General features: G+C 47.2%; 1 protein-coding gene across 1 annotated transcript in view; it reads right to left on the minus strand.

Moving 5' to 3' along the window:
- The window catches only part of WNT3A (Wnt family member 3A), a gene marked incomplete at its 5' end in the record, with an annotated part of 117,956 nt that extends 105,717 nt beyond the window's left edge, over positions 1 to 12,239 (minus strand). The window contains one exon of the mRNA XM_084621389.1: positions 12,169 to 12,239. Within this exon, the coding sequence (XP_084477515.1) occupies positions 12,169 to 12,239 (71 nt within the window). The remainder of the gene's footprint in view (positions 1 to 12,168) is intronic.
- Positions 12,240 to 16,390: the final 4,151 nt, after the last annotated feature.

Here is a 16,390-nt window from a genome sequence, read left to right on the forward strand (position 1 = left end):
CCTTAGAGACTAACCAATTTATTTGAGCATTTAAACTTGGACTCTCCTGAGTCAAATTTATTTAAGTCTCTCAACTTTATTTGAGTCTCTAAGGTGCCACAAGTCCTCCTTTTCTTTTTGCGAATACCGACTAACACGGCTGCTACTCTGAAACGGGTCTACAGACTCATGCTCGCGGGGCTTCTGCTACAGCACTAAAAATACCAGTGTAGACATTCCCACTCGGGCTCTGGAGCCCGGCGAGGGGCGTGGGTCTCAGAGCCTGAGCAGGAATATTTACACTACTATTTTGAAGAGCTGTAGCCTGAGCCCTGGGAGTCCGTAGTCTGTAGACCTGGGCTCCGAGACTTGCTGCCGCGGGAAGGAGGAGAGGGGTTGCAGTGTAGACGTACCCATAAAGCTATACCAGTACAAAAAGTGGGGAGAGCAGGGCTAAGAGGCGTTGAGAGCCTTTGATAGAAAGTGCTATAGAAATGTAAAGTGCTATTTCATTGTCGGTGTCACTGAGAAGAGAAGGGGAGCTTAAATATTCAGCTGACAAACAAGTACAGTAAGGAGCAATGCCTTTGTGATGCTTAGGATTTCCTTCGGCTCAGAGGCTATCTCTAAAGGGAGCCCCCTATGGTAGGGAGTTAAGAAAATGTGAGTTTGTGTTCAAATGTCAGTGAAAAAAGTGGTAACGTTTGGAAAAACATCTAGGATGCATTTGATCATTTTTTGTAAAGGTCGTGCCGGGCAAGACTTCCAAAAATAAAGGAAGAGAGGAAAGTTGGTGGGTAAATGGCATCAGGAGAGTCCAAGTTTAAAGGTCGGATAAGGAGATGCGTGGAATGGGAGGTGTGTAGTCACATTGCTTAAGGCACTACTAGAAGGCACTATCGGTATGTCTATACTGCACACTAAACCTGGGCTCTGACTCTGGTTTGAGCCCAGCCCTCTTTCCGTCCACACTCAAATCAGTCTGACTCGGGACAGCAAACACTCAGGATCTGAGTCCTAGGATGCTACTAAGGGGGCAGGAGGTCAGAGCCCAAGTAATGCTGCAACTCGGGTCAAAGCCCTGTCATTTTGTAGTGTGGACGCAGGTCAAGCCACAGACCCGAGGCACAAGCTCTATGTAGTATAGTGTGGATACATCAGCATGACTGTGAGCCCCGGGTCCAGCAAGTGGAAACCCATGTCGACAATGTAGTGTGGACGCTCAGGCAAGGGCTAGAAGACACCAAGTCCACAAATCGGGGTGTCGCATGCAGTGTAGACATACCCTAGATACTGCAGAGAGGCGCACAGCACAAGAACCTGGCTCTGAAGCATGTTAAGAACATGAGCACTCGCACCAGATGCATTCGGCCCATAAGGCTTTTGCTACGTGTTGGAACCCCATGCCGATACAGTATGGAACTGTACGGAACCCCAAGCTGATCACCGCAATGCTGAAGGGAGGCCTAGACCGTGCTCAGGGGTGAACTGCGAGAGTCTGGAGAAAAAGGTCAAGGATTCCTCCCCGTTCCCCCAGGCTGGGGAATGGCAAGGGAACCACTACACAGCTGTGAGCACATCCTCCGGGCTGTGGTAACCCCAGCTTACACCCCAGGTATGTATGTGTAGATGGTTTATGTAGGTTTATGTAGTCGTGGATCCACCGGCCCCATCTCTATCCCTCATTACCTGCCCCTATTCTGTCCTATTCAGGTTCTTACACTGTGCTGCCCATCACTGTAGTATCTGAGCTCCTTCAAGAGTGTAGTAAGCACTAAGGCCCCACTCCTCAAAGGTATTTTAGGCACTGAAATCAATGGCATAAAGCCAAGCATGTCTATCAGTCTTTGCAGGATTAGGGCCCCAAAGCCCATTGAAATCAATGGGAGTCTTTGGATTAGGCCCACAAAGGAGATCCTCCAAGTTAGGGCAGAGGGAGCCCCCAGGATGACACAGTTCTGCTGTCAGCAGGGGTCAGACCCACAGCTAAGCCTCGCTTTATCCTGGCCCCATGCAGCAGAACCCCTGTGTTCAGAACCTGCATTGCTCGGGCTGGAGGACTAGTTCTAATTTTGCACTTGGAGACACTGACTGTGGGCCCGATCCCGTTCCAACGGAGGGGAGCGGGGGTTATTATTGGCTTCAATGATAATAGGCTCGGCTTCTCTCTGCCTACTGGAAAACACAGCGTAGAACTGCAAGTTTATATCACACATGCCAGTAGCCACATCACAGTGCTGTATAACTCTCAGCTGTCCAAACGCAGCTCACTGTGACTCAGAGCCAGGAGGATTTCCTTCTGTGACACACTTGTGTAATGTTTGTTAAGCGCTGTCATTACACCCATAAAGTCCTTTGAAAGTCAGTCTGGCTATTTGAATCACGCACTCTAGGAATACGAAAGTACCTGAGTCAGCCACAAAAGAAAAACAGGGAGAAGAACAACAGCATATTGGCAGAAGTCACTTTTTATCCCCCTCCCCCCATGAGCAAAACTCACATACTTCATTTTCTTACAGGAACTTTTATAGGGGGAAAAAAGGATAATTCTGGGACACAGCACAAACTTGCATGCACTCCTACATGTAATAATAGTTATTGTTTGTAATACAATAGTGCCAAGTAAGATCAAGAATTGTGCTCAGGGCTGTACAAACACTCTGCCTTAAAAGCTTACAATCTAACTAGACAAAGGGTGGAAAATGAAAGCACAGAGAGGTGAAGTATTTATATGTAGCTCCTCTTATATGGCATTTTTTATTGGTAGATCTCAGAAGCCTTGACCAAGGAGGTCAGTATCATAATCCCTGGGTGATGGGATTTCTCCCATCACCTGCTAGACAGATTGCCTTCCGGCCAGAGGGGTCAAGCTAGGTAAGGATCATTAGACACCTGAGCATTATAAGAAGCCAAGGAGAGGAGAAACTGTAGAGAAGTAATGGTCTCAAGGAGTAATGGTCTCAAGTTGCAGTGCGGGGAGGTTTAGGTTGGATATTAGGAAAAACTTTTTCACCAGGGGCATGGTGAAGCACTGGAATGGGTTACCTAGGGAGGTGGTGGAATCTCCTTCCTTAGAGGTTTTTAAGGCCCAACTTGACAAAGCCCTGGCTGGGATGATTTAATTGGGGATTGGTCCTGCTTTGAGAAGGGAGTTGGACTAGATGACCTCCTGAGGTCCTTTCCAACCTTGATCTTCTATGATTCTATGAACTAAGAGAACGCAGGACAGTCCTGCAAGGAAAGTGTCACCATGAACAAGGCAGGCTCTTGGGAGAAATGTCCTGAGTAGAGCGACCCTATGTCCCGTGTTGGCCAGGACAGTCCCAATTTTAAACCCTGTCCCGGGCGTCCTGACTTTATTTTTGGGCGAAAGTGGGTCTTTGTCCCAACTTGATCAGCAAGAGCAAACAGGACAAATGACCACTTTTGTAAAAAAAGTGGGGTGTAGGGGAAAATGCTGGGGGGAGGGGCGATAATACCAGCCCCACGCAGCGGGGAGGCAGGGCTCGGGTGACCCGAAACACCAGCCCCAGTCTAGCACAGGGGGAAGACAGGGCTCAGGCAAGCCGTGACACCAGACCCATGCAGGGATGGGGCCAGGGCTCAGGTGAGTGGCTCAAGCCAGCTTTGCACTGGAGGGTTCAGGCTAGCCCCATGTGGTGTCCTTTTTCCCTTTGGGAAATATCATCACCTTAGTCCTGAGGCAGACCTGAGGGTGGAATTGGCAATTTTGACGTAGTCCTGCAGAGGACCTTCTTGTTGACCATTGATTGGAGCATATTATGTTGGACTAGAGAAACATTTTGGCCCGTGGACTAAGACCCAGAACATGCACACAAGAATAAACCAATGCAATACAGGGGATACAGCCAAAGGGAGGGCGGGTTGCTAGACAGGCAGATGAGTGTAATGCTGCTTCTAGAAACAAGGAGGCACTAGACTGTGAGGAGAGATGGTTCCATCCCCTTTTACAGATGGGGAAACTGAGACACAGGTCAGGGAAGTGACTTGCTCAGGGCCACCCAGCAGCATCTCCGATGAACAACCCACTAGACAACACTGATTCTCCAGAATCAAAACTGTCAGGACTGGATCTGAAGATGTAACGCTTTGTAAGGCAGACAGGGGACAATTGCTTTCTAGTGGTGAGAGTGGGAGTTAGGACTCCTGGGTTCTATTCCTAGCTCTGCCATGGACTTGTCGTTTGACCCTAGGCAAGGGCTCTAACATCTCGGTCTCTGCTTCCTCATCTGTAAAATGGGGATAAAATGCTATTTAACCTTCTTTGCAGGGGGATTAATGCATGTTAATGACGTTCTTTGAGCCACTCAGAAGAGACGCACCATATAGGTATAAATGACCACCGGTAGAAGTGCTTTGTGGGGGAGGCTTTTTAAGGCAAAAAGTCTCAAAAAGAGAAATGGTTCACTTTTTCTGAGGGGGCGGAGGAGAAAGAAAACACTTTTCCTTGCTTTGACATACTGTTTCAACTTCCACAAGGCTTTTGTGGCCAATTCATCTGCGCACCTAAAAAGTTATCTTGAAACTGAAAAGAACAAATATGAGGGTGCACACGATCTATGATGAGCAAACCAAATCCTAAATGAGTACATAACAGCTTCTTTTGAAAATGCACTCGGCAGCCTGGAAGAGTCCCAGATAAAACACTAACTCAGATTCTAGAAAAACTTGATTTTCCTGTCCCCGTCACAAGCTTCTGGTGTGACTTTAATCATCTCAATTGCTCTGTGCCTCAGTTTCCCCTGTGTAAAATGGGCATAATAGTTGTGATTTCTGTTGCCCTTTGTCAGTTTAGACTGCAAGCATTCCCAAGGCAGGGATGGCCTCTGACTATGGTTTTGTACAACATCTGGCAAAATGGAGTCCTGATCTCCATTGGGCGCACCGGCCATTGCTATGATCCGATAATCATAACTTGTGAGATTTTTAATGTGCATGAATGATTTCACCCATTACTGAAGTGCATCCACCTCTGGGGTGGAGCACACCAGCTGTTCAGCAGCCCACAGCAACACTAGCCAATAGCACAGGAAGTGAAGAGAGAGAACATCCCCTCTGAATAACCTCAGCTGCAACAATGGATAATAGAGCAGAGCAGAAGCGGGTGAACAAAATACGTATTTCAGAGTTCCAGAGATTGCTTAGGTGCTCTTATGCCAACAGCCACTGCTGATGCTGCCCCTTGGGTGACCTGCCTGTAGGTCTCCCTCCTCACTCACCAAAGAATGATCATCTCTCACTTCACATGCTCAGTTGCTGCCAAATCTCAACCCAGGTCTTCAAAGGCTTCAGCGTGCCAGGTCTAAACTTGGATCTACTGGGTTTGCATTTAAAAAAAAAAAAATCTGTGCTTCTTTCTAGATAGAGGGGGTGATTCTGCTCTCACCCACTCCAGTGTAAATCTGGAGTGGCTCCACTGATCTCAGCGGTGTCACATCAGAGCAAGAGTTGAATCAGGCCCACAGACCTTGAGCGAACACCTGGTCCTGTCATCACTGTTCTTAAAGTGATGCTGTCAGAGTAGACATCCTGGAGCTATATTCTGCCATCGGTTAAACCATTGCAAATTTGGAGTAATGCCATTGAATTACTCTGATTTCTGCTGACAGGACTGAGATCACAACCCAGCTCCCTGGGCTTACATTTCCTTACCTGGATCCTAGAAACAGACGCCGAACAACCTATTAGCTCATCTGTTCCATTCCCGAGGGGCTGTTGCAGGGTTGTTTCCTACTGCATAGTTTCAAGGGCTTTGTCCAATCTAGTTTTAAATAAATGACTCAATAGATGGGGCTTCGACTACTTTTCTTGATAACTGTTCCACAATCTAACACAGCTCCTGCAAGGGACTCTTTCCTGATATCCAACCTATGTTTTCCCTTTCAGAATCTCCTCCCGTTATCCTTAGTTTTGTACCCCTTTCCTATCACTCTGCACAATTAGGGCTCCCCCCTGCCTTCAACCCTTTGTAGATCCTACTGCCATTTCTCCATTGATCATCCATTTGCCCGCACAGGACGTGGAGTGTTTCATCAGCAGTAGCTGATATGGCAAGAAAGAGTTGAAGGAGAGAGATCTTTCCTGAGCAGCACAAGAGGCCAGTGTTCCCTGCTGAGGTCCTGTCTGGTTGTGGCCGGAGCCCTGCTAGCACTCCTGATCTCCTGATATCACATCAAGCATGTCCGTCCTTGGTGCTTTTTCTCCAGTTCCACTTACTGTATTACATGGAGGGGCTCTGCGTAGCAACTTAGGCAGACAAAGAGCCACCACAGGGGTGGAGCAGGCAGTCCGCATCCCACACAAATCTCTGCACAGCTTGGACTTTCCCTCGCTGCCTGTTATGCACTCTCAGTTTATGCACTGGAGCAATTGGGGGCAGAATGGGGATGATGATGGCTTCCTAACACCTGATCCAGGCTCTTCCGAAGCAGGTACACCAATCCTGCAATGTTCAATGGGACTACACTGGCTCAGGGATCGATTCACACAGAGATCATTGCAGAATGAGGGCCCTAACCAGTTACTCTGGTTGCATTGCAGAAGTAAATACATTATCGTACCCAAGGCTGACAGCAGCAGCAGACAGGCTGTGGAGTGGAGCAACCAGCTGCTCACATGTAGAGATCTCCCTCTGTCATACTTAAATACATAATCATTATGCCTTTGTTTTCTGTGCACTGCACCTTTACCTCACCAGCTACTCTGCTTTCTCCAGAAAAGTGCTCAGTTTAGTTAGTGCTCAGTTCAGTGCAGATTGTTGGAGATAAACACTCAGCTATCTCAGGTGGTGGGTGGAGGGGGGACTTTACCTTTGTTCTTTCTTGTTTTGTTTTGCTGTCTTTATTTTAAATTAAGACCTGTCCAACTTAAAGTGCCTGTTTGCTCTTGATATTGCACAGCTCTTCCCTTCCCACACCTTCCTTGCTTTAGCTGATGCAGGATTGGCCCTGTATTCTTTTATATATAAAAGTCCACTATATAAGAGCTAAGTATTAACCAGTGTTATTAGTTTTCCTTCTAAATTAATCCCTCCAGCATCTTTAATAATTCCTGATCCCTTTTTCTATATGCAGTCCTAGTAACACTTTAGATCATTGATGGAACTGTAAAAAATCTAAATTTACTTTTCATCATGTATGCTGTTTGTTTACTATGTGCAATTCACACATATGGGGCAGTGAATCCAGACTTATCGTGAGTTTTGCTGATGTTTATAGTCACTCACATGGTGTTATTGTGCATGGATCTCACAGCCAGGCAGGGAAATAGCTAAATCTAAACATGCTTTATTCATGAAATGGTCTTCTATTCACATTACATTTTCTCTTCTTGTCTTATATTTAGTTTATAAGCACATTTAGATTATAAGCACCTTGGGACAGAGACCAATCTTTTTTGCTTTGTGTTTGTACAGCGCCTAGCACAATGGAGTCCTGATCCATGACTGGGGACCTCCGGCGCTACAGTAATACAAATACATAACAATAATTATTACTTATAATGTTAGTAGAAATGCTCACTGCCTCTTCCATCTCCCTACACGGCCCCTTGAAAAAAGGGCAGGGAGCTTCTGTAGCATCCTGGCAAAGTATTTGTTTGATGGCTAGGCCACTAGAGGACAAAAGCCTCCTCCTCCTGCTAGCTAACGGAGTGTCTCTTTTAGCTCAAGTAGTAGAGTTCTGTGCTGTGTTGTGAAACACAAGGGAAAGCTCCCAGGGATCTTAGTGGGAACAGGATCAGGCCCTCAGTAAGGATCAGATCTCAGTTACACCCGTGTAAATCCAGAGTAACATCACCAAAATCAATGTACGCTAGGAAACTGACCTATCTCTAGCAACCGTGGTCAGCATCTAGTCTGCCAGGGCTAAAAACAGTTGAGCTGGTCCTATAGACAGAATGAACTGTATTTACCTGCCTCCATCTCAGGGTCTCAGGACATCACTAATAAAAGACATCTGAGACACCCATTGGTGTAAAGAAAAAGGTCACTTCATTTCTTTCTAGGATGTATTTTAGGAACTTGCCATCACTTTAAAATCCCAACATTAGCCCCAGGGAAAATAGTTGCATCTTATTTAAAAAAAAAAAGAATAAAGAAAAAAGATATAAGATATTTCAGGATCTAATCTGCCCTCACTAGGAAAATCTTTGGAGGAAAAATAAGAAAGAAACTCACCTTTACCATCATTCTTGGTCAGTTACGTGCATTTGTTAGAAATATATTTGGGCTGTTTTTTTGTTTGTTTGTTTGTTTCCATCTAACTTCTCTACGCTTGAGCAGAAGTTACACACACCTCAACTTGCATTAATGTTTCATTTCCATACAGGGCTAAAATAGGACGGTGATCCATTTAAGAGAATAGATAGATAGATTATGCTTTCTTGGTGTATTGAAACCACCGCCCCCAACACAGACACAATACACAACACACACACACAGAGTATGGGTCCGGCTAGCTTACCCCACAGACGAGACTAAGCAACCAAAGCTGATAAAGAGAATGTCCTTCCCGAGTCCCTGCCTGCCTTTTCTGGTTGAGAAGTTTGCCTAGAAGCCCAATGCAATGGAAATGTCCTGGAGCTAAATGCATTAGGGCCGTTTATGTGTTAGACAGAGGCCGGCATTATGCCAGTTGTTTGATGGTGGGGACAGAAGGGGAATATGCATGACACATTGCTCATCTCGGCTGCAAGTTTCTAACTAGCTACAGGCTGCTTTAGGGGGTGATATACAAATGAGGGGGGAGGAACAGAGGCAACGAGCTGTTTGTTTCCTTCTTACTCGGACTAAGCAAGTTTGGACCTCCCAAAATAAGAGTGTTTGGAATTGCCAGATCACAATACGGGTTTGGTTTTGGGGTTTTTTTTGTTTTGTTTTTTTTCTTTTTTTGGGGGGTGGGTGGGGGGGACTTGAATAAAGAGCGGATTTCGAGTCTCCTTCTGAAGTGCAATCTTCAATCCCCCTGCAGATTTGGTGGTTCGTATACGAATCCTTATCAGGAAAACCAAAGAACGACACACCCACACCTCCCCGCACACCAGACTCCGGGTTTTTTCTCCCCTACCCCCTCTAATGTGACTTGGGCTTGTGCTTTCCCACTGAAAGGACCCGGGGCACCCAATGCCTGCGCCTTCCTCTTCAGCCAAACGAGGGGCGTCTAATCTCGCCTGGGAATAGACCCGGGGAGGATTTAGGCCGCTAAAATCACAACAACAAAAAGACCCCCCCCCCAATCAACATGGCCTTTGCAATTCCATGCCCCGGGGGTGTCTCGCCCTGTTTGGAAAGGAGATGCCAAAAATGCTGCTTTGCATCAGCTCTCACGCCGCTTCCTGGTGCGTGTTTTAAAACACACCCACCCCCGCCCCCACACCAGGGAACAACACCTGATGCCCTAACAGCCTTGCACGGGTGCTGCTCCGACCCCTTCTGCCCTAACTCCCGGCCGACACAGGAGAGAGAAGAGCCTCCTTCCCCTGTATTTTCGCAAAGCGGGGGGGGGGGGGGGTGTCCCATCGCCTTCTCCTGCGTGTTGCATCGCATGGAAATAAACTCAACAGTGGTCGGGTCACGATTCTCACTCTAACTTTGGCTGCAACTGATTTGATCTTCCCGGACTTTCATGGGGGGGAAAGGTAGATACCCCCCCTCCTCCTCTTTTCCCTGGGACAGGTGACAAGGGAATATTTATGTTGGTATCGGTGGAATGCATTTCTTTCTCCAATCAGGAATGTAGCAGAGAGTTTCTAATTATAAGTTCTATGGAGGCTGTGAATAAAAGATCGCTTTTTAATGATTCCAGTCCAGGTGTTCAGTTTGCTTGTCTTATCAGGAACACATTTGCATTTTATTACCCTTCTCCCATTCAAGCGAATTCCCTGCTTCAGACATACCTGAAATAGTTGGGGTTTCTGCCTTCAACACCCCTTCCTCTCCACATATCTACACAGAGCGAGAACAGATCCAGGTATGCTACCAATATCGATTCCCGCAGTTCCCTGCGCCCTCCTTTCTTCTCCTAAACCTCGATCGCCTATCAAATAAAGACCTCGATTGCCGCATGCAAATTTTACATCAGCATGTTCGAGTGGATGGGCAGAAATGTACCCGGGAAGCATATTTTGTTCGGGAATTGATCAGATCAGACGTCATGATAACATCGTTGGGCTAGACTGGAGCATGTTACTGAAAATTCTCTCTGCGCGCGCGCATCCACAGGGTGTGCGATTTTGATCACCCCCGCCCCCCAGGTGTAGCTGTACACTGCCTGCCTTCCCTACACACGCAGGCAAACATTGACACAGCCCGGAGATTGCACCACATTCCTGCTGGGGGAACTTCACTGGGGCACTTAGGGGTCCAGTGAAATCAGCTGGTATTTGCAGCACCTCACTAGGGTTCCTCAGCATTTCTGCAGACCCGTGCCTTGCTAAAGGCTCCCTTGTATTTGTTTCCTGCGCCTTGCTCAGGAACCGCTTCCACAGCAGGACCTTTCTCTGTGAGGGTTTCCCTCATTCCAGTTACCTAAACTTAGTAATTACAGTAGCTCTGCAGCTACATGCCTTCCTCAGCACCCCTTACTTTCATGTGCTTTTGTGGTCGAAGCGCTAAAATGATCTCTTAAAGGGATAGGGTGCAACATTCAACCGGCCTCTCAGGACAACACTCTGTGTGTTTCATCAGGTCTCAGTGAATTAATGCCCTGAATCGATCTGAGCGGGGGGGGGGGGGGCGGGAAATAAAGAACTGCAACGGTATTTACAAGTTACACAAGGAAAACCCTATCCCAGGCATCTTGCTTTTGGAGGGGAAAAATCTGTCCTTCCTTTCTCACACCTGCTCTCCCTTGGCCGCGGTGTGTTTTCCTCGCCGCAGCGGGGCTGTGAGAAGCAGTGAAGTTGCCGGGGGGGAGGGCATTAATACGGTTAGATGAGACACCACCCCCATCCCCTTGGATTACAAGGCTGGTCACTGGAGACGAATGTATCTTTCGTGCATCTTGTCTATTTCGCCTCCCTCTCGACAGCAATTGTGAGTTCCAGAGCAACAGAGAGGAAAAAAGCCGAATTCAGGCGAAGATCTGTTCCCAACAACTTTATTAGGAATGCGCCTCTTCGGCTTTGTCTCCCCCCCCCATGTTATCAATCATATGTTTTGACGTGAAAAGGGGAGCCGATAGGTATAAACTCGCCCCAGATTCAGAGGGAAACGGAGTGGTTATTTCCACATTGCAGAATGGAAGCCACTGGTACTGAGTGGGGGGGGGGGGGAGCTTTGCTTTTTCCCGAATGGTGTTATTTGGGTTTCAAGGAGCAGAGCACCACAACAAACGTCTATCTGGGTGTTCTCACCCCCGGTTTACTGTCTGCTCTTCCAGTGGAGCCAAGGTGGCATCCCCCAGCCTCGCTGCCCTAGAGAGTATATAACCCGTAGGGCCCGATTCTGCTCTGATTTCCTCTGGACCCATTAAGATTTAGCCCCTAAGTTAAGTTCCGAATCTGGCCCATCACTTCCAAGTTTCCAGAAGCTTTGGGAACAGCATCTTACCCCTCCACCACCAAATCCCATAATACACAATATAATCTATATAATATAAAAGTCTATATTGAGAAATCTGCCCCAGTCCTTGCTTTAACCAATTCTCTATCTTTTCTTTACATAACTAGTCCAGGTTGTTCAATCCTGTCTCACCTACTTCTTGTTTGTTTGATTTTTTTTTTAAATATTCCTTAAAGCAAGGGGGAAATGTTTTCATCCTCCACCCCCCTTTCCTTCCACCTGACTAGCTCAAAATCACCTTGAAATACTCATGTCAACTTGTATCATTATCTCTTTAATTCAGCCAGTGCCTTTTGTTCTTCGCAGGAGAGGATCAAAGCCCTTTTAAAAAAATAACTTTCGATCTCTCTCCTTCTCCCTCTCTTTTACAGCAGCATGACGCGAGACCAGGTATAACCCAGTCATAATAAACAAAGCGAATGTCTAAATAAACGAGGTGAAATGCGGATTCTAAAAAAAACTTTCCTGGGTTGGAACAATTCCACTTCTTTAGCTAAGGGGCAACGAATGGAGAATTTCAAGGCATCATAAAAAGCAGGAGTTGCAGAAAAGCGGGGGGGGGGGGGAATCCTTTTAAATTAAAAAAGAACAAGAAGAATCAAACTTACCACCAGATTGGGTAACTTGACATAGCTCGACTCAGCCCACAAAGAAACAGGAAATATCCAAAACAGCCCATCGCCAAAAGTTGATGAAAAGTTTGGGGGTATTTTTTTTTTTAATTCAACCAGAGTTGCCAACGCTTGCCTTTCTTCTGCTTTACGATGATTGTTTGAATAAAAAGAAAAAACAAATCAAATCGAATGAACTCAGCCCAACCAGGTAAATAATCCTCTCTCTTCCTTCCCCAACTCCTCTCGAGAAAAAAAAAAAAAATCCCAGAGAGGTAAAAAACTCTTCTCTCAGCCAAGACACTGAAGGCAAATATTAAAAAAAAAAAAAGAAAAAGAAAAAGAAAAAAAGTTTGAAGTCGCTCTCTGTAGAAGGACCCAATCAGCACTTATTGCCAAAGGGAGAATTCTGGGTGCTTCTGCTTGCTCTGTCAATCAGGAGCGGGAAGGCAGGAATGAGCTAATTGCAAGGAGATAGTGTTTTAATACTCATTAGGGGCATGTTGGCCCACAAGCCAGAGATAAAATGTAGTTTTTAAAAGGGGGAAGGAAGATTTAGGGGGTTTAAATAGACGTGGGGGGGGACCCCTGTGGATTAGGGTAGCTATAACAACCTGCCCGGATTTCACTCCCTGGGTAGAAGCTACTAAAATGCAAAAACACATACATCTGTGAGGTTATTTTTGGGGGCGTGTGTTTGTTTGTTTGTTTTTACTTGCTCTGTCTGTCTTTTTTTTTTTTTACCCTCTTATCTTCATCATCAATCTGCTTTTCCTCGCCTGAGACGTTTGAACGAACTTTTGAGAAACTTTCCTTTTGCATGAAAAGAGAGAGACAGGATTTCCACACGCACGCACTCCCCTTTCCCACCACCCCAGAGCTCCACTGCAGACCTCGACTCAAACATCAACCCCCTCTTGAAACCCTTCATATGGATCCCCACAATGATTTAAAAGATTCGCAAGTCAATTTCGCCAGCACGTGGCTTCAGACGACTTCATCCATCAGATCAACCCCAAACGAGGATTAATAAACGATCTAGTTTGTTTAATTGTAGCTTGCGACACTTTCTGATATGGGGGCGGGGGACAGGGTGTATGGAAACGGAATGAAACCAACTCTTTTTGCTGCAGCAGGAATTTAACAAATGAATTCTGGAGCTGCCAGACATGGGAAAAGGTGGCCAGATTTCTTTGCTGTTTTGGAACATATTGTTGAAAAACAACTGTATCTGAGACAACGTGTCAGATATCCGGCTACCCCGGGCTGGTTTGGGATCTTGCAGTGGGGGACGTGGGTGGGACCGGAGTGGAGAAATGCAACCAGATGGTTTTTTTTTTTTTAATGCGGAATAATAACCATTACTTAGATATTACATGGGCATTTCCTGTTTGCTAGCAAAGAGAGAGGTAAAGATAACATTGAAAGAGAGGCTTGACTCGCAGAGTTTCTCAGTCGCTGAGGAAAGATACAATCAAGCTCAGATTTTTATTTCACGATTGTATTGGAGGAGGGCGTGGACCTTGTGTCGGTTTAAACCAAACTTTAATTTTCCTTTTTATCCAGGATTGCAGATCCATTCCCCCCGCTACAGACACCCAGTCTAAGGGGGAAATAGCAATTTAATTTTTGAAAATATATCGAAGCAATCCGGATGAAACTAAACCTGAAACGTACCGCTTTCTGGGGTGTCTGTAATGAGCCTGATCCTGGCCCCTGGAAATGGGCAAGGATCGGGTTTTTATTGGGGGTGGGGGGAAAGAGAAGGATCTTTGTTCCCACCCTGCCAAGAAATGAGAAGAGGTGAGCGGAAATCGAGGCTATATGGCCAATTTTGCTGGCACTCATCACGCTCTTGCAGCCCAACGGGATTCGATGCTGTTTCCTTCCAGAGCAGGAACCGATGCTCGGTCGGCCTGATGCTGCAGTGGTGTTGTATTGTATTGTGTTGTATTGTATTAATAACCCCCCCCCACACCCAATCTCGCCTCCTCGGAGGGCTCCGGAGCCAAAGAGGCTGCGGGAGAAAAGGAATAGCATTGCACAAGGTGGGACTAGAAAGAAAGGAGAGAGAGTTGGAGGGGAGGGCGTGAACCCCCCCCCCCCATCTTAAGGACTTTCCCTGCGTCTTAGCAAAAATCCCACCCAATGACAGCCTTGCGGGAAAGACCCGAGCGCTGAGGCGTTCAAAGGAGGGGATTTCTCTGGCTTTTCCAGGGGAATTGCTCACCGTGCAGACTCGGAGGGACACACGCCTCCCCCTCGTGCCCCAAACGCCTGGAGAGCTCTCCAAGCGACAGCCGCTTTCTGCCTCCCAGCGCTGGAAGGGGATGGCTGGGCGGGGGGGGTCTCTTAGCAAATCGCTCCCGAGGCCCATTCGTTTGTTTCTTAGAGGGCTTTAAACGTGAGCCCCACCGCCTTGGAGCTATGACCAGGGAAGCACCAGAATCGACCTGAAGATACAAATTCAGCTTCTTTTTAGGGAGGATGGAGACAGCCCAGCCCAGTCCCGGGCCCAATAAATACGTACAATAGCCAAGAAGTGGATCCTGTTTCTTTACCAGGCAGCTGCGGCTTATTTTTACAGCCCTGCTATTCATTCCTACGCCAGGTCTTTTTCATTGCACCCGGGGTGGCGCGGCGCTGTCGTCTCCTTCAAATAATCATATCAGGCCAGGAAGTTTGGGAAGGAATTTGGCCACTCTTAGAGTGTCCTTTGCAAGGGCTTGATCCAAGGAGCGAAGCTTTCCTGACCTAGTTACAGACAAACGCTTGGGCAGGTGCTAACGGCCACACCCCAACCTGCAGAGGGGCAATGACTTCCCCCACCTGGAGTGATTTGCATTCCCGCAAGATGCCTTGTCCCAGGCCCACCAGAACGGGTATTATTTTCCAAGATGCTTTGATGATCATTAGCTATGCATAAACCAGCTAATGGAAAATACTATCCATACCTACCCTTGGCAATAGTGGTTAGGGTTATTAATAATGCGGCTGGGGATTGGTTATAGCTAATTAACATTAGCCTGGCTGACACAGCAGTCTTTCTAGGACCTGATTCTGTGGCCGATTGCATAGTTTCCACTGGCTTCGCTGACTTAGGATCATTTGTATCAAGGTAAATTGCTGCATTTTCTGCCCATCTTTGGTCCTCTCTTAGGGCCCAGTCCTGCTAATCTTTACTCAGGTTGTGTTTAGCCCCACTGATTTCCAGGGAACTACGTCCTGCAATGGGGCCACCACAAGGAGTAAATGTAGGTAGGATCGGGCCCCTAGTTGCTGTAATTTGCAGTGTCGGGGAGAATGTGGGCTGTGGTTAAAATACAGGAGGCAGGAACCAGATTCCCAGCTGGTGTAAATCAGGCATTGAAGTCAATGGAGCGACACCGATTTGCACCAGTTGAGGATCTGGCCCGACAGCCTTCCTTTTGAGACCTTGAGGAAGTCATTTATGGGCCAGATCTTGCACCCCTGAAGGCACTGCCAGTTTTGCTACGGACTTCAGTGGGAGCAGGAGTAGGCCCTGAACGGCTCACTGCCTCAGTTTCTCCTCTCTGTAAAATGAGAACATAAATATTTACCTGCCTTCCAGGGCATGCTGCAAGAATTAGTTCCTTAGTGTTTGAAATCTTCTGATGAAAGATACAGTGGTCACTGGAGCCTTGGTCAGGAGGAGGTGGTGGTGGAAACGGAGGCCATGAACCAGCCTGGATAGCCAAGGGGTCAGGTAGTCAGTGTAACTACCAGATGCGAGCTCCAAGCCTGTTCATTCAGATATTAAAATCTGTGGGCACCACTCCCACTGGTAAGGGGAGAACAGAACTTAGGAGCTGGACCCCACTTTGAGTGACAGGGAATTTCCACCAGAGCCAAGATGGGCTGTACTGTAGCCGAAAAGGCTCCACTTTTGCTGCAAGGAACTAAAGAACCGTGGGCACAGGGGCAAGAGAAGAGCAATGTGGGGCTGCCAAGAAGACAGCCTGATAGGAAGGCAGGCAGCCTGACCCACTAACCGGCTGCCACATGGGTGAGAAACATCTTGCTGCAACACTTCTCTTGCCCTCCTTGGCCCCAAACCCAGCCCCTCCCTGGAGAGCATTTGTTACAACTGTGGCTAGGATGGCAGAAGCAAGAATGTCATTAAGAGCAGAGCCTGCGGCAGAGGAAAGGGACAGCTCTGGGTGGGTGTGTGTGTGTACACTATACTGAGGGGTCTAAA

Source organism: Lepidochelys olivacea (assembly GCF_965140295.1).
Source record: "Lepidochelys olivacea isolate rLepOli2 genome assembly, chromosome: 2".
Taxonomy (NCBI): domain Eukaryota; kingdom Metazoa; phylum Chordata; order Testudines; family Cheloniidae; genus Lepidochelys; species Lepidochelys olivacea.